The following is a 27,998-nucleotide window of genomic DNA, read 5'->3' as shown; positions in this document are numbered from 1 at the left end:
GGCCGCGTGCCGCTCGGGGCTGGCACAGCGCCCGCGGCCGGCGGGGGCGGGAGGGAGCGGCCGGGGACCTGCCCTTCGTCCCGGCTGCTGCCGCCGCTGCCGTGCCGTGCCCGGGGACTGCCGGGGTTCGCACCGCCGCCTCTCACCGGGGACCCGCGCCCCGGCAGCCGATCGCCGTCGCGCCGCTCCCCCGTCCGTGCTTAGGCCAGCCATGTCCAAGCCGCCACCTAAACCGGCCAAGCCAGGTGAGGGAAGGACAGAGCGGCCTAGCCCGTCCTCGCCGTGCGGGGCGCGACGCAGCCCGCTGCTGCTGACACGTGAATGGCTTGGGTTTCGGGTCTGCGCTCTCAAACAGAGCCCGGGCGAGGGTGGGAGCGGGCACAGCCGGCCTTCCGTTCCGGACCGCACCCTGCCGCCATGAAGATCGGCACCGCACGGCTGGTGTCGGCGGGGAGGGCTGCCCTTCCCGTGGCTGGAAAGCAAAGGGGGCTGTCCCCGGACGCCGTATCTGGACCGGACCCCGTGCCCGCTCTAGCTCGGGAGAAGGTTCGCGAGTGCCCCCAAGTTGGAGCCATCGCCCGGGGACAGGCTCCCCGTGCCGCGGGCTTGTCAAAGCCCTCCTGCCCCCCCTGCTTGTCTGCAGCACGAAGCCGCGGTGCCCAGCGATGGCACTTGGAGTCGTGGCGTGGCGTGGCGTGCCCGGCCGGCGGTGGCCGTCCGGGAGCTGCTTGCGTAGCTTGAAATGCACAGGAAACCTTTTGCCCTTTTAACAGTGCTGAAATACTCTGAGGTTTGCCTCGTGATTGCACGGATTGGCAATATATTAACGTGTAAAATCAGTTTTATAGTACAGTCTCATGCAACATTCTTCATCTTCAAAGATGGAATCCACTGTTTTCCCGTAGGATTCCTAACAGCAAGACTCTAAATGTGCTCCTCGAAATTCAGGTGTGCACATCACCCGTTCTAGTGCTTTTAGTAATCAATGTGTAATGTGTTGCTCCTGGTTTTTTTCAGAAAAATTTACTCCAAAGCCGGTTTTCTAAGAAAATTAATAGCAACCATAGCTTTTACTAAAAATAAATTGAAAAACTCTTGGAAATTGCACAGTTTTAAATCTTAGAATAGAAGTGGCATTTTTCAGGTAAATACACTTTATTCTGTCACAAATTTAACCATTACCTTTAGGGTTTAGGGGTTTTTTAAGTAAGGAATTGATCTGGAAAGTTTAATGGCTATTTATCATGTTTTTGTATCATCTGTCAGTGATAAGCTTAAATTCTTACTTAGAAATTAAAAATCCACAGTGATTTTAATTAAAAAGATAAGAGGAGTTGATGTCTCCCAAACCAGGATTATCCGATCACTAACTACATTCAAATTTCAATTTTTTTTGCACTTGGGATACTGTTTGAAATGCCAATATAAAAAAAAAAAACTTAATTCTTAGTGTAATTGAGTATTTTAACTAGACAGATTATAAAACAAATTTTTAATTTGAAGTCAAGTAAGTGCAGAAACAGTTTAGACCATTTAAACCATTAGTCTCATACTGCCTGCAGAAGCAAAATCTGCTAAAGCTCTCTGGCTGCAATTTCATCTTCAGAAGAATTTCCTCTGCCCTGTAGTTTGCTAAGCTTCTTTGAAAACAGCTTACTTGAAATGAAAAAGAGAGTAATAAAAGCATTGCTGTTGTGGACCCTTACTGAAAACAATCAGTACTGAGGAAATCTGCAGGCTTCTGAAAGGATGTGGTGTTTCACAGCTGAATATATGTGAAAAATGGGATTTTCCGAAGACGTTGGTAACTCAGTTTTCTATTTTTCAAGAAGATGAGTTAAATTTAATGTAAGATTCTTAAGGAGTTAGAGGCTATAGCCCTGCCTAATTTAGAGGAGCTCTCAGATTGAGAGCTCTCAGACATATTCTGTGTAATACTAGGTGTCTCCCTAGTTTCGTGGGGTGCAGTTTGTGGTGTGTTTGATCTGATAAAATACAGACTATCATCAAAAGGACAGGTTCCCTACCCCCACCATCCCTTTCTGTTCCATTTAGTTACTTGACAAGCTGGTGATACTCTCAGCTTTTTTATGTTTGGTTATTTGTATGTCTACGTAAGGTTATTTTATTTCTGATGAACTTGCTGGGCTGGTTTACCAGTATGAGTGCTTGACACAGCAAAAATAAATTTTTAGGAGAAGGAAGACAAAGAAAGTAAAATTGTCTTGCTAATGTCTTTCAGAGCTGATTAAGGGTAATAAGATTAATTTTTCCAAATCCCTGACTTTTGAGGAGAGAAAATTTTATGGTGTCTGTTGTGTTAGATTTTTTTTGAAGTAATTTTCTGAAAGAGATTGCCTTCTAGCATGCTTAAAAATATCTCCGCAATTGCATGTCTGACTTCTATATGTTATATAGAATACAGATAATGCAGAATACAGATAATACACCTTCGATACTGTAAAATAATTTCTTAGGGTTATAGATAAATAACCCTATTATTTAAAGACATAAATATAGGAACTGTATATGGTGACATAGTTTCTACAGCAGTGGAAGGCTGTCTCTTTTGGTGGCATTTTGACTGCATTTGCTAGAATATCTTGGTGCCTTTGGCCAAGCTTTGTTGATTTTTCTTCAGTGATTATTAGGTATCAAGTCTATAAGCTCTGTCAGGAAACAGCAAGCCTGCTTGCATTGCTGATGAATTACTACAGTTCAAGACAGACAGAAGAGAAAACCAGACATTGGTTGCTGTCATCCATTCCTCTGTGCTGGGGAAATAAGAAGTACAGATTGGACAGAGAAGGAGGGAAATATTTTGCTGGTGGGGAAGTGAAAATATATAGTGAAATAAATATCCTTTTTAAAACACTGCATTATCACTGCTCAATTCAGGGATTTTGGACATTAGTGCTTTAAAAACATGGGGAAAAGAGTTGATATGAATGAGGAAAACCAACTACCTGTGCCACTGTCATTTTCTTCAGTACATGAGAGCTTTTTTTCTGACAGATTGCTTTTCTGTAAATCCTGTTCTGTGCATAGGACATAAGGATTTCAGTTACAGAGAGATGTTTTTGACATCAACATATGTTAGACAATTGTGTTTGTGAACACTTGAGCTAGTCTTCTGGGTCTGTAGTCAGCCCTTGGGTAAGGGGACAAAATTGTTTATAGAGACTCTAGTCTTTTAGGTTATAGTGTTTTGAGGGTTTTTTTTTTAAGAAGTGCTTTGCTTTTATGTAACTCTGTATTACTGTTTTCTAGCTGTAGTTTTTATTTAGACTATCAAAATGGAATGGAGTGGATGTTGAAAATAGCAGAAACATACTTTTCTGTCAGCATTATGCAAGAGTAGGGTTTCCTCTCCATCTTTAAGAAATCTGTTGATGTCTCAAACTACATTATTCTTTGCAGAGTTCATATCATGTTGGATATTAATCCTGTTTACAAAAGTTGCTTATTCCGTCCTTCGGATTTAACGAGTTTTAATGGCTTCTGCTTAGTTGTCTGTTACTTAAGCAGTGTTTTCTTGAAGAGTGCTGTCTGGTGATGTCTTTCTTATTAGAGCCTTATATAGTGTGCAGCAAAAGCTTTTGGGGAGATGAAAGGGGTGTACCAATATTTTTTAAAAACCTTACTTTCACATTCACAGTAAGGTTTGTTGATCCTGGCCTAGACTTGACACATTTATATTTTATGGTGAAACACCAGCCTTCCTGCCAAGGAAATTAGAGTTTTAAATTACTGCACTTGAGAGGGAGGCAGGAGGAAACATAAGGATTTCACATAAAGGGTTGCTACCTCAATGCAGTTTTGTTGACTTTCTCCCATTAGTAGCTGTCAGAGTTAAAAGTAGGATTCTTGACATAAATACTTAGTTTGAGTCATAAACAAGTTCACCCCAATTCTAAGGTGAAGTAAGAGCTGTGACAGCATTCACAGGAGCAGAACACTCACATTGAGTCACATGCCTAAGGCCTTGGCAGTAGGCTTTAAATTTGGCATAAGTGATGGTGGTTTGGGTTTCTTCTGTACTCAGAGAAAGGTTTCTGTTAGCTAGGAAGATTTGAGCATGTGAATGTGGAGAGTTACACTGCAATCATCAGGTCTGTAGGGAGAAAAATGTCAGATAAACAATTAAACAGTTCCCAGTCTGCTTTCAGTATGAATTATAAACTTTCATTTCTGACCTCAAACCCTCTTATTACTGCAAGTTGCTGGGACCTCCAGCAAGCTTCCGGCAAGTGAAGGCATGCTGGTATTCATAAAAATAAAATTGATAATATTTCAGGAAGATTTCAACATCAGGCTATGACAGTGACATTGTGTTCACTTATATCTTCTGTGAGAATATTTTTACTTCTGATTTTCTGTAACGAAATGATGTTTGTTCCTTCCCTTCCAGATACTGATTAGTGCAGTCCATGATTGTTCCTGGATACCTCAGTTTGTCATCTAGGCTGGCATCAGTCTATCCTTTGCATTTTTTCGTATGCCCTTCCCCCCTCCCACAGCATGTATTCTCTGTGTTCACTTCCCCTTTCTCATAAGCGTTACTTAGAAGTTGAAGATGGTTCTCTAAACACTGGGGACTCCACCTTTTTCTGTCTCCATTGTGGCAATCCTTAAATGCTGTGTTGAACTCTGCTGTGTCTGTGTGCAAAATACGAAAGCACAAACGGCACTGCTGTAAAGAGTATTTCCAATACTTTTTTTTGTACCTGTGTAAAGCACCTTGTTTTCTAATTCTGAATGCTATAGGATTGGGCCAGAGAGGCTAGAAAGCTTCCCAGAGGAAAAGGACCTGAGGGTGTTGGTCAACAGCTGTCTGAACATGAGCCAGCCTAGGTAGCCAAGAAGTCCACTGGCATCCTGGCCTGCATAAAAAGTGGTGTGGGCAGCAGATAGTAACTGTCCCCCTGTACTGGGTGCTGGTCAGGCTGCACCTCAAGTCTTGTGTCCAGTTCTTGGCCTCTCACTACAAAAAAGACACTGAGGTGCTTGGGAGAGTCCAGAGAAGGGCAGTGAAGCTGGTGAAGGGTCTGGAGAGTAGGTGGAATGAAGAGTGGCTGAGGGTGCTGGGGGTGTGTATCCTGGAGGAAAGGAGGCTCAGGAGACCTTATTGCTTTGTATGACTATCTGAATAGAGGTTGTACAAAGATGTGTGCTTTTTTCTTGTCCCAAGTGACAAGTGATAGGATGAGAGAAAATGGCCTCAAGTTGTGTCGTGGAAGTTAAGATATGGTATTAAGGAAAAATTCATCACTGAAAGTGTTTGTCAGGTATTGGAATAGACTTTGCATATTTTCACCTTTTGGGCTATTTGCTACAGGTAGGGGTTCAAATTAGTTGTTTTCAATCAAGTTGGTGCTTGAGTAACTGATTCTGAACTGTTTCTGACCAACATTATGGCAGCAAGGAGAAAGGTGGCTGATGAAAGCCCAGGATTAGGCTGAGCCATTTAAGAGGTTGATAGACTTGTGTTTTTTTTAACTAACTGTAGATTACCATAGTCAATCCTGATTTTCTACAGCACAGAGATTATCCCTCTGTGTACTGTGGGCACTGACAGTGTATTGTGACACGCAGTGCATCAGTTCATCTTGAGTTAGTTATTCTGATTTTTATGGTAGTCTTGAGCTACTCAGTCTTAATATAGGTAATGAAAACATGCTGCATCAGGATCAATATCTGATTAACAGCACCTTATTCAAGTCAGTGAGATTTGATTATGGCTCCCTATGGCAGATGCTAGCAAAAGACTCATATCACTCCAGGGGAGCCAAGCCTTGGTAGCTCCTACGAACACTGACTTATCACCATCATTATTTTGTTTAAAATATGCGTGTTTTGAACCAAGAACAGTGTTGGGGTGGTTTTTTATTTGAGGAAATAATATTAATTGACAGCTAATGAAATTTCATTATCTCTCCTTTGATGCTGAAATTTCAACCTAACACAAATACCTGGGTAAGTAATACCAAGCAAGTATAGGTCGTTTTTTTGGTTTTTTTTCTTTTTTAGCTTTTCATTAGGTGCGTTGAAAGCAAATAAGAGAGAGTGGAGAATGTTTTGGTGGTAGAGGGGATTTTAATGCTAATGTCTGTGGTGGCTTAGAGAAGCTGGAGTAAAAGAACAGAAAGGAAGTGGGGGAAAAAAAAGTCACTATGAGAGAAACAGCAACTCCTTGTTGCTGTGCTCATTACTTAGCACTTCTTTGAAAGCAGTCTTCTGTTAATGGTACTGCAACTGATTAAAAATAAACCTCAAAGTTGTAAGAAGAAAACAAAAATCTTTCAGTCTTTTTAGAAAACTGTGTTTTGGTTTTGTGAAGTCTTTTTATTATTTTGCATTATGAAGCACAGCAGGTATGTCTCTTCAGTACCTATCAGAAATTGCATTTTTAAGCTGTTGTTACTGTTTAGTTTCTCTGTTTCATTGCTTTTATGCACTTAGCGGGGAAAGGGTCATCTTAGAATTATGAGTTGCATGTTTCCATTCCTCAGAAAAAGCTGCAGGAGTTTATAGGTAAGTTATTCACAATAAATTAAAGGGTGTGGGGTCGGCCCAACCTGACATTAGGTTTATGTTGCTAGTCACAGAGAGTAGTTAGTTTGACCCCCTTACCGTGATGCATTGCTGAAGGGAGGGTTTGGCAAGTTGTGACTAGGGAGGTTTGTATACTGAGTATTTGTATCTATTTGGTATGTACAATAAGTTACATTTTTGCTTGTCAAGTAGTTGATTTGCAGATGTTTATTAAAAATTCCATAGGAAGGGAGAAGACAGTCTTATAACTAAAGTTTGGGATTTGTGAGACTGAAATATTACTGGTTAATGTCTCAAGTTTGAAAAAGCAGGTTGTGCTTTGCTGATAATATGGAAGATCAGGTGGAGAGAGCATGAGCACCTGAGGATGACCTCAACAAATCAACCCGTGTTTATCAAGAAATTGAGGTTTGAGCCAGATAAGGGAAGAGGCCTATAAGTGTTTTATCAGGCCTTCCCTTACTCAACTGGATCAGGTGTGAAAACTCCCTTCTGTGGGGAAGTGCCGGGAAGGTGTCAGACATTTACACTAAGCCTGAAGGTATTTATCCCTGCTGGTGGGGTATAACCAACTCAACTATGCTGACTTGAAAGGCAGATGCCGTATCTTAGAAGGTGCCATAAACCATCCAAAACCCCAACCCGAGACCAGTTTCTGAAGCGTTCCACCAAAGAGAACTGCAGGTGATCCACAGAGATAGCAGAGAGTGTTAATTTCTGCTCCCCCCTCAGAGATACCTGGGCATTCCCACCTGAACCTGAGCATATGATAATACATTTAACTTTGTGCTTTATGGGTTTTTCCCTATGGATCAAGGTTGTGACTATCACTTTGATGTGGACATCAGAATTGCTAGTCTTGTCACTGGGTCCATGGGTGTTGATGGACCTATTCTTATCCTTTCTTTTATCTATTCTTATCCTTTCTTTCTGTATTTCTTCTCCTAACTTCTTCTGGAAATATATTGTAAACCCAACAAAAAAATTCCAGTCAAGGCCTTAGTAAATGCTGTATATCTGGTTAAGTTAAAACTGGCTAAATTAAAGTTTCTGAAGTGCCTTACTTGGTCTGGATTTTGCTTTAAAAATTGCCAAGTACCTAATTCTACCTTAATGTTCTGCAAATTTGCATGTAAAGGTTTGTTATTGAAGATTTTTGTTGTTTCTCCTGTACACTGCTCTAAATGACTCAAATAACCTTCCCCTAAACCCACCAAGCAGACCAGGGCACAACAGGACTGAAAAGAAGACCCGTTTGAATCTGTCCCTGTGCTTAGAAAAGATTTGTTGTGGGACATATCACTGCTCTGTGCTTCCATGTACTTTTCTTTTAAAAGGGATACTCCTCTCATTAATCATGCTGAGAATAAAGTAATTCATGTGTGCCTGGTGCATTGAAATTTTAAAAAAGTACATGTGTGCGGTGCGGAGGATCAGAAATGGGACATCATATCATGATCAATGTAATCAAGTGAAGCCAACTTTATTATACAGAAACCTATTATACATATTATATATATATATATATATATATATATATATAAAATAATGTCCACGTCCCTCTAGCTAATACATAATTGACCAATCCTAACTGTCCACGCATATAAGACTTAATGATAATTGGATCACCTAATTCTACACGGGTATTGCTGTGGTTGTCTGGCCCACCCTTAGTCCTCTTTTTTTTTCACTTTCCCAAACTTTGCTGTCAACTTGCTGATTCTGGCTGACTCTTCCGTCTTCAAGGATTCACTGTCCCTGGTCCTTGAACTGGCTACTTTGTTACCAGAAGGCTGGATTGTGCATCTGCTAAATGTGTCCATTGTCCTGCAAAAATTCCTCAACCCGTGTGCTCTGTGTTCTCGTCACTTCGTACTTTAAAAGTATGTGGTGAGGAGGTACAGTCAGTCAACTTTGTTAAGTTCAAATCAGTGCTAATTACTGGTTCACCATCCTTCCAGAATCTTGAAACATGGTTTGTACTAGAGAGATGGTCATAAGTGGAAACAGAGGAAGAACTCAGGTGCTTTCTAACTCTTTGTGTCTGTAGAGAGCTTGGCAGAAGAATGGTTAAACAGCAAGGGACATGAAACTGTAAAATTAGTCAAAATATGAGGGGCTACGTGACTGCTGCAACGGTCAGCATGACCCTGGGTATAGAAATCAGGATATGTAGAAATCAGAGTTTGCAAGAATCAGAATGATGAAAACTGCTTGGTATGTAGGAATAGATAGAGAAGAACCAAAAAGTATCAATCACAAGAACAGCAAGAGCAACCGAACAAGGCAGATGCGCAAATCACACAGCAACCAATCATGAGCTTGGCTTTTGCAATATGCATGAACTAATTAACAAGTATATATAAACTTTGTAATTTGTTGCAATAAACTGAGACTTGATGATCATGATATCATGAGTCTTGTCTCCCGCGGCACTTCTCCGACAAATGGTGACCCCGACGTGATTCGAGGCAAGGGCAGGAGAGGTGCTCCGTTGGGTTCGGGTCCTGCAGCTGGAGGGACGGCGACAGAGCTGCCAGTTTTTGCTCCGCGCCCTGAGTGACCACAGCGGTGGGCTCAGCTGATACATGCTGCCGAAGCTTGAAGGGGCCAGCAACAGTACCAACGCAACCATGGACAGGCAAGCAACATATGATTTATTTAGTACTTTTCTTAGAAAAAGACAGGTTAGGGGGATTGACTTAGATAAGGATCTCCCTTCGCTCTTACATCATGCTCATTCTTATGGCTTTTTTGTAAACCCCCATACTGTTCATGAACTTTCAGAATGGAGAAGATATGGGGATAAGTTGTGGGAATTAGTGTTAGATGATGATAAACCGGGCAAGAAAATGAGTAAACTTTGGAGAGTGGTCCATAACGAATTGTTGATGTGTCAGGCAGAAAAAAGGGCGGTAGAAGGGGTACGAACAGCTCAGGAGAAAAATAAGGAATATGAACCCTCGCTTCTCTCCAGTGAGCCAAACCCTCCGGTTCTCACAAACTTTCCCGTCCCCATCTCTGCTTCTGCAATGCCTGTACCTCCCACAGACACTGGTGGCATTGAAGTGCGACCGTCAGCTCCCCCTTTACCCCCACCGCCGCGTCCCCCTCCAGGCATACAAAACGTTACTGTAGCACCCGCCCTGCAACATCCTCCGTCTCCCGGCCAGGAGCCTGTCCCTGGGGCAGAATCTGACCTCGCGGAGGCCATGGCTAAAGAAAGACGTGAGGTATGGGCTGCTATCGCACAGGAGGGTATGCAGACGGGGGACGCTGAGCTCTTCACGGCAGCACAGGAAACCCTTGCTTTTCCAGTGATATTTACGCCAAATGCTCAAGGGGGGTACACTGCGCAGGTCCAGAGCCTTGACTGGAAAATTGTAACGCAGCTGCGTGCCACTGTGGGGAGCTATGGTATTACCAGTGAGCCAGCTAGGCAAATGCTTGATTTTATTTTTAATGCTCATACCTTATTACCGTCCGATGTTAGGGGAATGGCCAAATTGATTTTTACCCCGCATCAACGCTTACTTTTTGAGGCACGCTGGAGAGAGGAAGCGGTAAGAAGCGCCAATTTACCTAGGGCTCAGGGCGACCCTTTAGCAGGGCTTACTGTAGCCGAGCTTCTGGGAGAGGGTGCCCATGTACGTCTGGAACAACAGGCTGCCCTAGGACCTGACAAATTAAGGGAAGCCACAATAGTAGCAAGAAGCGCGATAGACAAGGTCAAAACCCCGGGTGGAGTCCCAATGTATATGGGGATTAAACAGGGTAGAGAGGAGCCTCTTGGCACCTTCGTGGATAAGATAATGGAAGCATTGTCCAAAGCAGGGGTGGCTGATTATATGCAGGATGCCCTACTTAAACAGTGTATACTGCAGAATAGCAACTCTACAACCAGAAATTTGATTACTTCCTTTCCTGGGGATTGGACCGTCCAAGCATTGTTAGAGAAGGCTGCTTCAGTGCCAGTTGGGTCTTAGGCGTTAATAGTTAATGCTTTACAAGAAATAGGACAGGGGTTACGGGAACAAGCAATAAGCTCTCAAAATCAGGTTTTAGCAGCCCTTGCTCCCCTTCAAGCTGCAGCTGCGCACCCCCGTTCTAACACTACTGGAGAGGCACGAACAAGATGCTACCGCTGTGGAAACTTAGGTCACATTCGAAAAGAATGCGGAGCGACAGGAGTTTGGTGCCGCAGATGCCAATCAAATACCCACAACTCCAATGCATGCCGAAAGAAGCAGGGAAACTCCCAGAGCAGCGCGAACAGCGGCCGCGCCGGGACACAAATGGCAGCTGCAGGAGCGAAACCTCCCAGCAACTCCAACCTGCCACCTGCGGGAGCCTCGGCTTAGACTTGGCAGCCGCAGTAGAGACTGATCTCTTGACCTCAAAACCATATAAGATTCCAACGGGAATCCATGGTCCCCTACAAATACACGGACAAACTATGGGAGGACTCATTATTGGCCGCTCTTCAGCCACTATATTAGGCCTCTTTGTGGAACCAGGAATCATCGATGCCGATTGTTGCGGCGAAATTATGATCATCGCTCATACGTCATATCCCCCAGTGACGGTACCAAAAGGTCAAAGAATTGCTCAGCTAATCCCACTCCCACAAATGACCAAGGGATTGGAACCTATGTCCCAGGGCCCTAGAACCCCGGAAGGATTTGGTTCGACAGGAGGTCTTGCATTGCTTACCCTAGACCTTAACACCCGCCCCAAAAAATCTTGCCGCCTGATTCATCAAGGACATAGTATTGTGCTTAAAGGACTTTTAGATACAGGTGCAGATACTAGCGTCATCGATCCAGGTCATTGGCCTGCGTCTTGGCCCACTCAGCCTCCAGCAACCACGGTGAGCGGTATTGGTGGGATGACACTTGCGAGCCGTACCCCGGTGCTGACTGTTGAGATTGAAGGGAGACAGGCGTCTGCAGCACTTTCTATAACAACTTTACCACCTGCTGTCCAATGTCTAATTGGTTGTGATGTCCTAGCTCAGTTGGGCCTAGTCCTTACCAACGATCATTCTTTTCGGTGACGGCCATTGTTTGGACTTTCCCACTACCACTTACATGGACTACTAACGAGCCTGTAGTAGTTAAGCAGTGGCCTTTGAAACGGGAAAGTCTAGAGCAGGCACACCTGCTGGTTGATGAACAATACAGGCAAGGACACCTTAGGCCCTCTACAAGCCCTTGGAACACTCCGATTTTTGTTATTCGAAAAAAGTCAGGCAATTATCGGCTTTTGCATGATCTTAGAGCGGTAAATGATCAGATGGAACCTATGGGAGCACTACAACCTGGTCTGCCGAATCCTGCTATGTTACCGCAAGAGTGGCCTATCTTAGTGATAGATTTGAAAGACTGCTTTTTTACCATTGCTCTGCATCCTGCGGATACTAAAAGGTTTGCTTTTACTCTCCCTGCTCTCAATCGTGGTGAGCCAGATAAGAGATTTGAATGGACAGTTCTACCACAAGGAATGCGCAATTCCCCCACAATTTGTCAGCTGTATGTAGATGCAGCACTGCAACCGTTAAGACAACGCATGCCTAATACTATCATCTATCATTACATGGATGATATTTTGTTTGCACAAGCAACCCCCTTTACAGATTCTCAAATTCATGATATCCTGCATACTTTGGAGAAGTCTTCTCTTACCATCGCACCTAATAAAATTCAAACTTCTGCTCCATGGAAATACTTGGGATGGATAATCACTCAACAGCGAATCACACCGCAGAAGTTACATATTCAGACATCAGTCACCACTTTACATGAAGCACAAAGGCTTTTGGGTGACCTACAATGGCTCAAACCAGTCACTGGAATTCCTAATATCCTTTTAGACAAACTACGTCCACTGCTCAAAGGAACCGATCCCTGTACTCCAGTTCATTTATCGTCAGATCAGCGTCACGCATTACACGATATTACACATTGCATCTCTACTGGTTTTGTGAGACGTCTTGATCCTGATCTTCCCCTACATTTGACCATTTGGAACACTGAAGACCACCTATTGGGGGCTGTCACCCAGCATGAAAAGAAAACAGGTGAGACGGCGGTGTTAGAATGGATATCACCCCCGTTACAGCAAAAAAGAACAGTAACTTCTAAGGTCGACAGCCTAGCAGCACTTATTAAGAAGGGACGTACTCGCATTTTGGAAATAAGTGGCTCAGAACCAGTAAAAATTAATTTACCCATGGAAAAATCCACCTTGGACTGGTACCTTTTAAACTCTGCACCCCTCGCTGAAGCATTGCTTTCATCTGCAGCTACTGTTAGCACAGGATCCCTCACACCCAAACAATTACAATGGATAGGAAAATGGGAATGGATACAGAAACCCCTTAGAAAAGAGAAGCCTATCCCGAATGCCATTACGGCTTTTACAGACGCAGGTCGCAGATCACGCAGAGCGGCTGTGGTCTGGAAAATAGAACAGCAATGGCATCACCAGATACTGGAAGCAACGCCTCATGATAACTTACAGACATTAGAATTAATGGCGGTTATTTGGGCAGTGTCTCACTTATTGGGGCCGCTGAATGTTGTTTCTGACTCACTCTATGTTGTAGGGGTGGCGTCAAGGATTGAAGACGCCGCCATCAAAGAGGTTCAGAATCGGCGGCTCTATGAACTCTTTCTTCAATTGAAGCGCGCCTTAAGGAACAGAAGAGAAGCATACTCTATTATACATGTCCACAGCCACAAATGGAATGAAGGGCTGGGAGCAGGCAATGCCATAGCCGACAAATTAGTGTCAATCGCTCGTCAAGTAGCGCTTCCACGACAAACACTGGCCCGAGAGAACCATGCTATCTTCCACCAGAATGCTAAAGGTTTAGCACAGGAGTTCCACATTCCTCTGGAAGAAGCTAGAGCTATCGTTAAAGCCTGCCCCGTATGTAGCCATCACAATAAGGGAGTAGGCCTAGGAATAGGAGTAAATCCACGAGGCCTACAGGCTAATGAAATTTGGCAGATGGATGTCGCTCATGTCTCTAGCTTTGGTCGTCTGAAGTATGTCCATGTGACCATTGATACTTATAGCCATTACATATGGGCTACCGCTCAGACAGGAGAACGGGCCCTTCATGTGGAACGACACCTCAATAGCTGCATCGCGGTCATGGGAGTACCACAGAAGATTAAGACTGATAATGGCCCTGCTTACTGCAGTAAGCGTATTGCTCGCTTTATGCAAACATGGAACATCACACACGTTACAGGGATTGCAAACTCCCCTACTGGACAAGCAATAGTAGAAAGGGCTAATGGAACACTCAAACAGTACCTAGAGAAATACACTGATGTAGTTAGCATACAGGACAGGCTATTAAAGTGCTTGTTTGTACTTAATCACTTATGCATTTTTGGAGATAGAAAATCACCTGCAGTAATTACCCACTTTACTTCTAAAACTCCTGCCCCTTCACAAATAGTGGTCAGATATAGAGATCCAAAAACAGGAATTTGGCAAGGTCCAGCAAAGGTACTGTACTGGGGCAGGGGTTATCTGTGTGTTTCCACACCAACAGGTACTGTGTGGGTCCCAGCTAAGTGGGCACGCCCTACCAATGACCAGCCCGGAGCAGAGAAGGAGGCGGCGCCTTCAGAAGACGATCTCCAAGATCCTGCATAAAGTAGAAGAAGAGTTGCAGATTAAGTTCCATATCGACTCAGAAAGAGAAGTTGAAGACTGCCTCCTATCTTGTTTAGCTAGAGACTTTAACCGCTCTTGTCCGCTTGCTTGCTTGACTTGTAATAGCTATGACCACCAATCTTGGATAAAGATATATTGTGGAGGGTGCTCTCAACGTTGGTGGGTTTATCAACATCACCTTACCTCTGCATACTGGTGTCGTACCTGCCAGCGCCAGTAGAACTCTGACTCACCGCAACGTGCCTTAACTCAGCTAACAGGTCAACCTATCGGGGAGAGTCTGAGATTAATAGAGAATAGGGAAGACCTGGAATTAAGAAATCTAGCTTGGAGGGTACAGCATTTGGCAAAAAGAATTCTGGGTACCAAAAGGACAGGAATTTTAGATTCCTGCTGCCAAGATGGTGTTGGGATCCCCATTCAGTGGCAAATTGGCCCAGAAGAGTGGGACAATCAGTGTAGAAGGTTTAGTCATCGCAGCCGTACTGCTAAGCTTGCGGGCGTATGTTCCGCCTCAACCTAAAACGAATGTATGGGTCACAATGGCAAATCTAACAGGGCAAGAGTCCATTTGTCTTGCCTTATCTTCCCCGGGTAATCCGTTTTCCACTTGTCTAGTCGGTCTCCCATTAGACATGTGGCCGTGTCCTGAACACATTCCAACCTGCAACAATTCAAATTTGAATACAACAGTGGATCACTGGGACGCGTGGGTGCCTTACTTACCCATCGCCCCGGTGGAACCTCAAGAGTTAGAACTACTAGGGGCAGTCGGAATGGATTGCTGTTTGTACTTTAACTGGTCAAGTAAGCAGCAGAAAATTAATGGGTCTGCAGTTGTTGTCAATTCCACCTTACCAGTTTACAGAAATAGTAGCAACTGGTGCCAATACACGACCAGAAACGTTTCAAAGTCATCAAATAATCCCCTCTCTTTACCCAGAGGAACATTCTTGATTTGCGGTGACAGAGCATGGGCTGGCATACCTTCCAAAATAAAGGGAGGTCCTTGTTCGTTAGGAAGATTGTCGTTACTGACACCCAACACCTCAATGATATTAAACATGGCTCAGCGTCATCATGGCAGCAGAATGCAACGCAGTGTGCATAGCTTCACCAGTGAATGTCAAGATAATGTTAGATTTTGGTCCCCTGAGGCGATTATTGCTGCCTCATTCTTAGCACCTGGTGTTGCCTCAGCAGGAGCATTAGCTCAACTCAACAAGCTAGGATGCTGGCTAGCTAAACAAACGAATGCTACATCAAAGGCCCTAAGCGACCTGCTTTTAGATGTGGACTCAGTGAGACATGCTACACTGCAGAATAGGGCTGCTATAGATTTTTTATTGCTAGCCCAAGGTCATGGTTGTGAAGAATTTGAAGGAATGTGCTGCATGAACTTTTCCGATCATTCTCAATCCATCCACAAACAAATACGAAAATTGACCGAGCTAACTCAGCAGCTAAAGGTAGAGGATGGGTTAGGTTTAGAAGGCTGGCTAAAGGGATTAGGAATAGGACCATGGTTAAGAGACATTATTAAATACGGCATAATGGTCCTAAGCATTATTGTGATACTTTTACTTGTTTTGCCCTGTGTGTTTACTTGCTTGCAAGGCTTAATACAACAACTTTTGCAGAAAATGCTGAATGCACACCTTGTTGTGCAAAAAGAAAACAGGGGAAGTGTAGAGAGCTTGGCAGAAGAATGGTTAAACAGCAAGGGACATGAAACTGTAAAATTAGTCAAAATATGAGGGGCTACGTGACTGCTGCAACGGTCAGCATGACCCTGGGTATAGAAATCAGGATATGTAGAAATCAGAGTTTGCAAGAATCAGAATGATGAAAACTGCTTGGTATGTAGGAATAGATAGAGAAGAACCAAAAAGTATCAACCACAAGAACAGCAAGAGCAACCGAACAAGGCAGATGCGCAAATCACACAGCAACCAATCATGAGCTTGGCTTTTGCAATATGCATGAACTAATTAACAAGTATATATAAACTTTGTAATTTGTTGCAATAAACTGAGACTTGATGATCATGATATCATGAGTCTTGTCTCCCGCGGCACTTCTCCGACATGTGTCCTCCAAAGCAAAAATTACTGCCAGTAATTACTCTGTCTGCATGCCTAGAGATAGGTATTGCTAGATAAAAGTATTCCCAGTGATTACAGGTACCCATGTGCCTAATAAAGTACAATTTCTCTGTGTTTTCAGAATGAGGATTCAAGTCTAATATGCCCTTTGCATGCTAACATTTTATTTTAATCTTCTAGACTGTATTTTTGCATTAGAATTTGGTACCAAAAAATCAAAATTTACAAATGCTAAAGTCCTCTTGTTCTAAGCTCTTAAATGAAGCAAAGTAAACAGGCTAAATATCTTTTTATCAAGAAATTTTTAAGGTTGGTGCCAGTAATGAATAGTGTTTAACTTCAATATAAAGTACTATGAAATTAATATTAACGAGACCTGTAGTTCTATAGATGGAGATCTGTACTTTGTATTTCATCACAGAAGAATGTTTTAGCATGTGTCGGTCTGTCTGTGACACCACAGTTGGACATTTGGGGAAGTAACTCTCTGTTTCAGCTTTACAGAATTACAAAAAAAACCACAGACAAATGAACAATGAATTGCCTTTTGTTTAAACAATGTGCTAGCCATAATTGTAATCACTATCAGTATTTCCAGTCTTCTTTGTCTCCACAGGAGTGATAGCTTTAGAAAATCTGTTGGCACATAAGCAGTACGTTAGTATGAAAGACACATGAAACACACCAATGCACATTTCTCCTTTTTCCCTGTCTTCTGCCATCTTCTTATTTCCCCTTTTAATATTTCTTACTCTTCCCATTTGTTGTCCTCTTTCCTCCTCTTATATTAAACACTGAAAATCGGTGCATGATTGTTGCATTCTCCATAGTTGTTAGTGGACAGTTCTGTCTTTTGTTTTTGTGTGTTCTGTGTGAGAAAGCCAAGGAGAAGGGTCAGTACTCCTGTCTTCCATCCTGTTGTGTCATCTCTTGTTCTTTTCTTTTTTTCCTTTCTTGTTTTTTTGTCATTGTTGCTTAGCTTCTCTACAGCTGCAGTTCACGTTTCATGCTCAAACTCTTTGGTCCAGGACGCATTACTGTGTGCTGTTCTTGTTCATCATCTCTGTATAGGTAGTAAACATCACTCAGGTGTCATTCTTTTTAGCAGTTACCGCAGTTGGAAATATTTTCTTTCTGGCACAAAGTTTGAGAAGTGTTGGACCTTCTATGTCTAGGAAATGGCTGCTGTGTGAAAGAGAGAACCAACCAATAAAGCCAAATTGAATTCCTCTTATTAAAAATTAGGAATTGGGAGAAGCAATTACATATTGGAAAAAACAAATATGTACAGTATCTACATGTACTTGGCAATGTGTTTACACAGATTCATCTTATTTTTGTAATTTTACATACACTTAGTCACAAAAAAGCCTGAGAACAGAGAACTGCAGAAATGTCTTGCTTAGTTGTTGTGCCTTGGTAAGTGTGCCTTGGCATTGCTGTTGGTAGGGAATATCCAGAGGCATTTGAAAATATAGTTTAAGAGTCACCCTCAGGGATGCTGCAAAATTGCAGTTGGCTACCATCCTCCTTTCTCCAGGTGGTCAGCATATTCACCTTCAGAATGTCATTGCTAAAGCCCTTAAGTTAACTTCCTAAAATGTTTGCTTTTGTGGGTAGGATTTTAGATACTGGGATAACAAAGACTACATCTAGTAGAAAAAAAAAATACAAAATTCTAGAGATTATGGTTCTTAATTAGAAATGTAAAGGCTTATTCTTGAGACCTACTCAATCTTTCCTCACTCATCTCCATTTAATAAACAATATGAAACATTGCACGTGTACACTTTATTTTACAGTATGGCCTTTGGTAGTAAGTTCAGCAGTTTCTCTGAGGACACAAAATAGCCTAGACCTAATGTGACCTAAGTAACACATTCTCCTAATGGATCAAACTCTGCAATTTTATACAAGTTAATCTGTATAAACACAAAGAGTGTAAGAACCTGTGTGTAACCTACACTTGCAAGTTTAGAACATTTAAAAGTAAATAAACCTACATGCTTAAGACTTCAGATACCTAAAAGTAAATAATACCGAACAGTCTGCCTAATATATTCCTCTAGTAAGTTCAATGGACTCCAGCATTTTGTTAGTTAAATTACGTAACATACATGTTTCTTTTATATTGTACTTTCTGTTCATGCTCTTGAAATGTACCTTTTGAATTGTAAAAATAATCTTTGTAGGGAAGCTTCTTTTGCAGTTTATGCAATTTAATTTGAACCTCTCTGCATTAAAGTTATTTTGTCTTGACTTAGATGCTGCTGTCAGTCAGTTCCAAAGTGCCCTATTAAAACATCTGTTAGCCACTACTGGAATTGCAAACCCTATGCCTTATTTTAAGCATCTGAATAGAACAGGACATCAGTTGTACATTAAATAGGACTTTGTGACCATGTGTCATTTTTCTTTATGAGTTCTGTGTTACTGCATTATTTTTCTAATAATGACCGCAAGTAAGTGTAAGAACATATTGGTGACATTGGTCATTGGTTTGTTTCTTTCTTCTTAATTCTTTGTCATTTGACAGATTTGATGTTAGTAATAAAAGTACATACAGCATGTATGAGTGTGTGAGGGTATATATGAGTGAAATTACTCTTTTCCTTAGAAATCAATGACAACACTTCTGTTGCCCAGTGAGCTATAAAGACCATGTTAAGTGTGCAGAAGAGGCTACTTACATGTAACTGATCAGGTGGCCGGTTTTCTTCACAACCCATGTTGCTGGGTTTTTTAACTCAGGCTGCTGAGTCTTTTCATCATGATTTTCTTTGATAGAGGTATAGCACAAATTCATTCTGCAACCAGTGTTAAGCTTAAAGGAATGTATTTGGATTTAAGGGCTACATTTAAAGAAATGGTACTGGTACTGACTTTTTAATTTTTTTTTTTTTTTTTTTTTTTTTTTTTTTTTTTTTTTTTTTTTTTTTTTTTTGTTAGGCCAGGTTAAAGTATTCAGGGCCCTGTATACGTTTGAGCCCAGAACGGTAAGTACATCTAGACTTCAGTGGTTTGAGTGTCTTTCTTTTAACCTTGTCCATAATATTTCTTCAATTCTGCTATTATTACTGTTGATGGATAGTCATTCTTAATGTGAATAAAACTGTCTGATTAATCATCAGTCACTTTTAAGAACAGCTCTGTTAAAAAGCAGCATGCTTTCTTCTGTAGTATCAGTTGTCTACAATTAAAGATCAGAAATCTTGAATAATTTGTTATTTCTTCCAAAGACAGCAGTGATTGTTGAGACCTAAGAGATCTGGAGAACTGGGAGCAACAAAAAAGAGTTCCCAAATGAAGTTAACAAACATAAGAGATATTTCACTGCTTCTTTTGCACCGTGCTTTGTTGGAAAGGCTACAGTCTTGCTGTGTTGTTAGAAAGTCTTCCTGTGTTGATCCAGAAAGTTAGCTGTAAGCAAGTCAAACTAAGGACTGTTGTCTTGGTGATAGAGGATTTGAGTTATCATTCTTTTGAATGAAGAGATGAATGTATTCTGACTTATCCAGGCATTTGTTTTTCCTACATACACACATTCAAATATATTTGTATACTTTTTTTTTTTTTTTAAGCCAGATGAACTGTACTTTGAAGAAGGAGATATCATTTACATCTCAGACATGGTAAGCCTAAGACATCCCACATGGACTGAATGCTTCTGAGATGCAGTATATCCCATCTAAAATATTTTCCATTTTCTCTGCAGAGTGATACAAATTGGTGGAAAGGAACTTGCAAAGGGAGAACTGGACTAATTCCAAGCAACTATGGTAAAGTCTAGAATATTTTTATTTGGTAAGATCATTCACAATTAAAGGAAATCACTAAATAAAAAGACATCATCTCAAAAATAGACCACAGTATTGCTACTCAACAGTACTCCACCATGTATTTCAGAATACATTTATCTGCAGTATCAGTTATCACTGTACCTCAGCAGAGGACAAGCTGTCTTTTGTTTTTATAACCTAGGGATAGCTTCAGTTTGCTGAGTGTTCTTGTTTCTGGTTATGCACTTAACAGATACTGAGATACTCTCCATTTTGAAAGGAAGAACCCTTGGATCTAAAGGATGGACTTTTGCTTGCCTTTTGCTGTTTTTTTAGTGAATATATTCTCCCACAGAAAGCATTAGTTTCTTGGTGTTTGCACCACGTTAAATATCCCATATATGTTTGGACTGAATGGAAACTGCTTTTTCAGATTCAACTAAAATCACTTTTAAAAGCCATGAATTCAGACAATACAACACAATTCCTCCAAGTCCTGCCAAGAATTGCAGGCAGAATAGCAGTGTCTCATGACAGATTGCATCACAGCTGCCAATGTGACTTAGGTTGATTCATGTTGTCCCTTCTTCAGTAGGAGACATTATGGTAACAATCCGCTGTTTCTCTGCCCTGTAGTTGGTAGAAATATATTAATAGAAATATGTGGTGTAGTCCTTGAGGCTACATCAACTTCCAAACTGACTCTTGCTGCCTGCCAGAGATCAGACGTCATGCACTATTAATATGCAAGAAGACTAATTTATACATGCTTCATATCTACATTCAAATTTCTTTTGAATATTGAAGTGAATATTTAAAATAAACCAAACAATGTATTAATTCATGTTCCCATTGAGATTATTTGTAAAGCTTCGATTTTAGACCAGGGTGGGAGGGGTGGTGTGTCTGTCCGCACATTTGCAAAAATTCCATGTATAAGCAGAACAGAAGCTTTTGCGGACCTTAAGAACAAGTAGTACTAGGACCACATCTTCTGATTTAGACCAGTTGTGCAATGTGATGCTGTTTGAAGTTTTCACAAGGTTTTCTCTGAATTAGTTTCCCATCAACTGGAAATCAAAGTTCATCTCACTGGTCTGTCACTCACAAATATCTTTTCAATTTGGAATCAAATATGTTTTGTTTCCACACAGGTTTCAAATACATGTTTCAGAAGTAGTTAGAATTTACTCTTTTGTTTCAGTGGCAGAGCAAGCAGAGTCTATTGATAATCCACTGCATGAAGCTGCCAAACGAGGTATGTTCAGTGTTTTAGTTGTGTGATGCTAAAGGATGATTTGCTTGTTTTCTACTATAATAAGAACAATAATAATAACAATTATAATATAATATAATATAATATAATATAATATAATATAATATAATATAATATAATATAATATAATATAATATAATATAATATAATATTTAGAATGAAAATGTTCTGCCTGTTTTGGTTGTCTTGCGTCTTGAGCAAGTTATTAATTTTTACAGCTTTGAAAAGGTGAGATACTGCCTGGTGGATTTGCCACTCTGTCTATACACAGAGGAAGTGTGGTACCATCCATTGAACTACATAGGGATATAAAGGTCTTCTGGGAATGGAAGAAAAGATATTTGGTATGGCTTAGTATGACTTTGTCATTATTTGCTATGACTAGGTATGACTTGTTATTCAATGAATTATAAATATTGCTCCTAATCACTTCCTTTCTTCAGAAGTTCATGGGATGACTGACACCATTTAGAAAGTACTGTTTACTTGTAATGGTTCTTTTAACTTTCCAAACAAAAAAATATCATCAAAACTGATTTTGTCTTTCAGGCAATCTGAGCTGGTTGAGAGAGTGTTTGGATAATCGAGTTGGTGTCAATGGGTTAGACAAAGCTGGAAACACAGCTCTGTATTGGGCATGCCATGGAGGCCATAAAGGTATCAGAGCATTAATTTGGAATTATTGTTCTCTAGTTTTCTTGTTATGTTTGTTAGGCTAATGGATAAAATTGCAATGCTAAATAATAAAGACAGGTTTTTTTCAATGTAATTCTATTTTTTTTCTTTAATAAAAATCAGGCTAGGAGGTAGGTTCAGCTCCATCCAAGTGCTATGTGTTTTGTTGTTGCTGTTGAAGCAGGCATGCTCATTAGTGTAACTTAGAAGCAGAGTAGAAGGACAGATGAAAAAGAACTGTGGTATTATTTGGGGTACTTCATGCAGAAGCATTTTTTGTGACTAATTGTTGTTTGCCCAATGCAGTCTGATTTACAGATTTTCATTAGCTGATTTGATTGGTCTTTCATTGAATCTTAACTACAGTGAATGCAAAAATAGCATAATTCCTTTCCACTAAATTCTTCTCTTATCATCTCTCCCTATTTTCTGCAGATGTTGTAGATGTCCTGCTTACCCAGGCAAACGTAGAGTTAAACCAACAGGTAGGTTGAATCCACTGATCCTTAAGAGTAGAGGTGTGATGTTACTCACCCTTGGTAGAAGCTGAAAGGTTTTATGCTGCATTTTAATCCTGTTGCTTTTCCCTCTAACTCCACAGAACAAATTGGGAGACACAGCTTTGCATGCTGCTGCATGGAAAGGTTATGCAGATATTGTAGAGATGCTGCTGGAAAAGGGTAAAGATCTTCACCAAGGTTTCAACAATCTGTGTACAGACTAGATTCCTGAATGTTTAATTTGTATGTCTTAAGTATTTCTGTATAACTCAGGTACAGTCTTTAGCCAGCTCACTTACCTGACTTGCAGGAAAAGTCTTGCAAAAAATTCTGGCAGCTGTGGAAGGTAGACATCTCACCAGGTCAAAATAATTTCATCCTGCTTTACAGACAAAACTGGGCACTTAAACCCCAGAACAGCAATGACATCTTCTTCTTAAAAAGGAAGAGCAGCCAGCAAGTTTCCTAAACAACTGTAGCTTATGCAAGAGCATCCATAGCTTTTGGTCTGCTTCAGAGCAGTCAGTAGCTCAGATTCCCTTGTCCATTACTGTTCTACCCACATTAGTGAAAGTCATATCATAATGGCATTGGTTGAGAAATAACTGAGATTGTGATTGATAATGAAAATTTTCTTCATGAAGGGGCAAGAACAGATCTGAAAAACAATGAGAAGAAACTGGCTTTAGATATGGCAACAAACGCAGCTTGTGCTTCCTTGCTTAAGAAGAAGCAGAGTGCAGGTATTTTTGATTTTGTTTTTCTGATAATTTTAGTTTTGGAGAATTAATACTTTAGCCAAATACCAATATACTGATAGCCATAAAAACCATTTGGGAGGCACATGGGCTAAGAATTGTGTTTGGAAGGGCTTGCTTGAGAGAGTTAGTTTAGAGCTATGATAGGAAGATGGTTTATCACATGCCATGCTGCTGACTCCACACAAAATGCCACCTTGTATTAGCAAGAGGCAAAAGAGTTCAGAAGGTGTGAAAATACTAAGGGAAGATATGAAAATAGAAGACAGGCCCTTCAGGCAAAATGAAAGCAAGGATGGAGTATACCACAAGGGAGAGGGTACAAGAATAAAGTAATGTCCTGTCTTTCTCCATAGGCTTGTGTGTTCCTCCAAACTTAAGCCAAACAAACACCAACATATGATCCTCCTTTTCTTACTGCTAAATTTTTTTGCTCTCTTATTTCTGTGTGTCTCTGAGTGACTGTCTGAGAAATAAAGAAAGAATGCTTTCAAATGTTAATTAAAATAGTCTCACTGGCTCCCACTGTCTTCATCTCTCCTAATAGCATAGTGTTCATGTCCAAAAGAGTTAAAGAGGCTATTTTAAAAAGCTAAAGACTGAATTGTTCAGTATTGTGTAACTACTATTGCCTGTAGCTTTCAGGAGGCTGAAGTAAGGGTGGAAATTCTAAGTAAAACAAGAAATCACTTTAAAACACAGGCAGGGTTATAGTTGGGTTTGGTGGGATATGCAGTACAGCAGTTGCATTGTTTCAGGTCTAGTGAGAACAGAGGGAGTGCTAACCTGCAGGAGCCTAGAGGTTATGGTGATTAAATAGAGGAATAGCTGACTGCAACTTAAGAAGGTCAGAAAGAGCAATTGCAGCAACAGAATTGTTCTGCTCTTTGGTAGAGGTAAAATCAGGATTTCCTAGAAAACTGGCAAATTATTACTCCCAATCTTGGTTCTTACAAAAGCAGTTATAAAAAAGGGCAGATGTCCTTCTCTGTTTGTGTGTGTGTGTACATATATACATATATATATATACACATTTCTGTCTACACATATACATACTTTCATTCATACGTATGTAATACTTTAAATATGTATGTATTTTATATATATATATATATATATATATATATATATATATATATATATATATAATATTTTCCTAAAGTTACTTCATCCCTATTTGGAACACTTCATTCATCTTTGCATGTTGATTGTAGGCACCTGGTACAGGTGTTTTCTCTCTTCTGATGTCCCAATAATTATACTAATGTTTTACTTCCTGATGCTAAGTAACTAATCTACATAACTAATCTACTTCTTCACTCCCTTTAAATTAATTTTGTTTCAATGAGTAACTGATTTTTTGTCCTTAGTCACCTTGTCTATCACCAGTCTCCAGTAATTTTACTCCCTGTCTTTTTTTGCTTGCCTTGATACAACAGCTGATATTCTCAGTCTAACTGCAGTTTCAGTATTATCATCCTTGTTCATTTTTGTGTCTCAACTTGGCATTTTATAATATCTCTGACACCACTGATCTGTATACTTTTCTTGCATTTTGTATTTTCTTGGTTATTTTCACTAATCTAATTTTTCTGTCTCAGGAGTCTGCATTTAAGTATTTCCAATGTCTGGATGTGAAACATTGTTCTTTTTCAGAGGTTCAGTTCTATATCAGCAGTCTTCTCCCTTGTTCCTGTTTACATAAGACTTCTATCATAGTCCATCTCTAAAAGTGTTTTATTGGAGGAAGCTTACTTTGTCTCCACTTCACTGTTCAGATTTATGTTTTGCATGTACAGACAGGTATTCAAATGTCAATTGCTGAAGTACATTCTAAAAAAATATAATTATTAAAATCATATCACAGAAATGCAAAAAGATTGTGTTAATTGTGCTGCTGTTTAGCAGCACAACAGGGGAGCACAACAAATGTACAGAAGAAATGTAATTTGTACTTTATTAAAATATGACCCCTTCAGCACAGGGCTCTGCAATTTCTTCTCTTCCTGTTCTCCCTTTGCTGTTCCTCCTCCTAAAAATGAGAATAATTTTTTTTTCACTTAGATTTCTTTTCTCAAAACAGTTGAGCAGGTTCATTTTAAACTTACTAATTTTCCTTGTTCCAGAAATCTAGGATAACATGGGTTATCACTTCTGTGAATTATGTCAGTCTTGTTTCCTCTGTGCCTGGTATTTTCAGTACTCTTTTAAAATTCTGTTTCTTTGCAGGTACAGTCCGAACATTGAGTAATGCAGAGGAATACCTTGATGATGAAGACTCCGATTAGCTTTTTTAACTCTGTGTGGAAAACTATAACTTGTATTGTCTGTGTCGTTTTCAAAACATATCTTCACAACTGTAAAAATATCTCACTTAAGAGTATTGCAATATAGCATATTAATGAGAGGGTGAAATCCTGCTTTGCAAAGGAATAATCTTAATGTAGCCAGAAGATGTCACATTTTAAATCAGATTTCCTTTTTGGAATTATCACAGAGAAAGTGTGGCATACCTGTATCACTGAATATGGCAGATCTCAGGCCTTCCCAGCAAGTGCCTTGTATCTCTGGAATACTGAAAGGTCCTGGTGGGACAGCAGGACACCACTGCTAATATTTCCCCACATCCCACTGGATATATATTCCTTCACGCAGCTAATACTGACAGTCAGTACTAGCCGGCAGGCATAAATGGAGATGCTACCATAGAGAGGGGCAATTGTTTGCCCTCATGGGAGACAGCATTGCAATGTTTGATTTTTAATTTTGGTAAAATGTTTTCCCTTCCTTCCTCCATCCCTCTAAGTGAGGTGCAAAATTACCTGAAACAATCTGCCTCAGGAATGCTTTATCTTCTCTATTGCTGTGGGCCCAATCCCTGAAATGTAACACAGGTGAAAGGCTTGCTTAAGTCAAGTTTTCTTTAGAAATTCACTTAGACTTTGTGGCTTGATTATTTTGCTTTTTGAAGTGTATTGTGCTGAAAATATTTGTAGTGAAAGGAAGACAGAATATTTTTCTATTTATCCTGCCTAAAAATTTTTAATACAGATCTTTGCTTTTATTTTTTGCAAGTGCTCTTATATCTTGTCCTAAATTACCTCCAAGTTTAAGTGTGTTTGAAGTAATGAGGGAAGATGTGCATCAAATATACCACAGGTATCTTTAGAAGAGATACCTGAAGCTGAATAAACATTTTTAAAATGTATTGCTGCTTCCTGCGAATTAAAGAAAAATGGAAAATAAATTCAGCTACTTTCAAGCTTCCCTGCTGAGTTAAAAATTAGTACTTCCTTCAGATTGCTTAAGTAGCTGTAGCCAAATATTGCACCTTACTGAGAGATACTTTCCTATTGAGATGGTAAGTAAATGTTACAAGTATTTGAGATACAATCTCATTTTCAATTTTTTGTTGCTAACTTCTGCAATAGAGACTTCTAACAAATTCATCCTAATACAGCAGTCTGTGATACTAAAACAAAACCAAAAAAAGGAGAAAAATAAGGACAAAAAAAAAAGCTCTTGTGAAAGACTGGGGATAAATGAAAAGCTCTTGTGGAAGTCTGGGGATAAATGAAAATCACACTAAGTATTTAAGAGATTTTAAAAAGTCTAGAGCAGTCCTAATTTCCTGTTTTTAAAAATACATTGAGCCAGATTTTTATTTTTATCATCCTGCAAAGAACTAGGTGCCAGTAAAGCTTGTTAAGCTCTTATCAAAGAAGGCAGTGTTTGATTGACCAGAACTGTTTAAGATGGGGACATTGCACAAGCAGTCATCTGCAGATGTAATTCTAGACTGTTTAAATGTTAAAACCATAGAACAATGTTTTAGCCCTATGCAATACTGTGGTTAAATGAACAGTGATGTTTTATTTTGTGTGAACTTGAACATCCTAGAGGGAAAGAAATAAAAACCAGAGCCACCAATTTTTTCTCTCTAGCTTTCATTAGAAAGGTTGTTGAACATAACTCATATTTAAGACTGTTCTGCTTCACATTTAATCAGCCAGCTCTTTTACTAGCTCAGCCTTTTATAATAGTTAAGCCATACGTTATGTTGCATACTGTTGATTAAAATAACACAATTGCAAAGTGCAAGTTTTAAAGTCATGTAATGAGAGGCAAGAAGATTCAGGTATCTGTTACATGAGTCTTTTTCCTGAAAAAACAAAGCTCAGAAGCTTAAAATTCTTCAGTGTCACAGGACATGGAGAGAATGGCTCAAGTCACTGTTTTTTCTATGGAGCTTTGGAGGCAGAGTCTGTATTGATAAATAACTCAGTGTAATGTCTTTGGTTGCCATGGCTTCAGCAGCCTACAAGGAAGAGGTTATGCTCCAGTCTGTGTAATTAACAGCTGCCAGAAGACCCTGTGTTCTTCTGCAGACAGATCTAAGTGCTGCACAGGAATGGGGACAGAAGCACAAGTTGAGCCCAAGGATTGCATCCAGAGTTCTTGCCGGCGTGTCCTGAAGGAAGCGCATTTACATCAAAAGGCACCTATGGAGTGCTGTCATTTTTTTCCAGGACAAAAATTACTGCTTTTTGTTTTTTCCCACAACTTTGTTTTTCTTTATGAAACTGTCAATTCATCTTGTGAAATACAAATCACTGTGAAAGCTTTCAGGCAATAAATTACTTTGTCTAACTCCA

General features: G+C 40.3%; 1 protein-coding gene across 1 annotated transcript; it reads left to right on the top strand.

Annotated features, from left to right (window-relative positions):
* Positions 1-7: 7 nt before the first annotated feature.
* OSTF1 (osteoclast stimulating factor 1) lies at positions 8-27,994 on the top strand. Its single transcript, XM_054003448.1, has 10 exons — positions 8-245; positions 19,305-19,351; positions 19,937-19,987; positions 20,071-20,134; positions 21,339-21,392; positions 21,960-22,067; positions 22,521-22,570; positions 22,687-22,765; positions 23,230-23,328; positions 25,573-27,994. Exons 1-10 carry the CDS (start codon positions 212-214, stop codon positions 25,629-25,631), a joined length of 645 nt encoding a protein of 214 aa, XP_053859423.1. The 5' UTR covers positions 8-211; the 3' UTR covers positions 25,632-27,994.
* Positions 27,995-27,998: the final 4 nt, after the last annotated feature.

Source organism: Vidua macroura, chromosome Z (assembly GCF_024509145.1).
Source record: "Vidua macroura isolate BioBank_ID:100142 chromosome Z, ASM2450914v1, whole genome shotgun sequence".
NCBI lineage: Eukaryota > Metazoa > Chordata > Aves > Passeriformes > Viduidae > Vidua > Vidua macroura.
The sequence above is the reverse complement of the archived record's forward strand: the minus strand, read 5'-3'. Positions and strand labels throughout refer to the sequence as shown.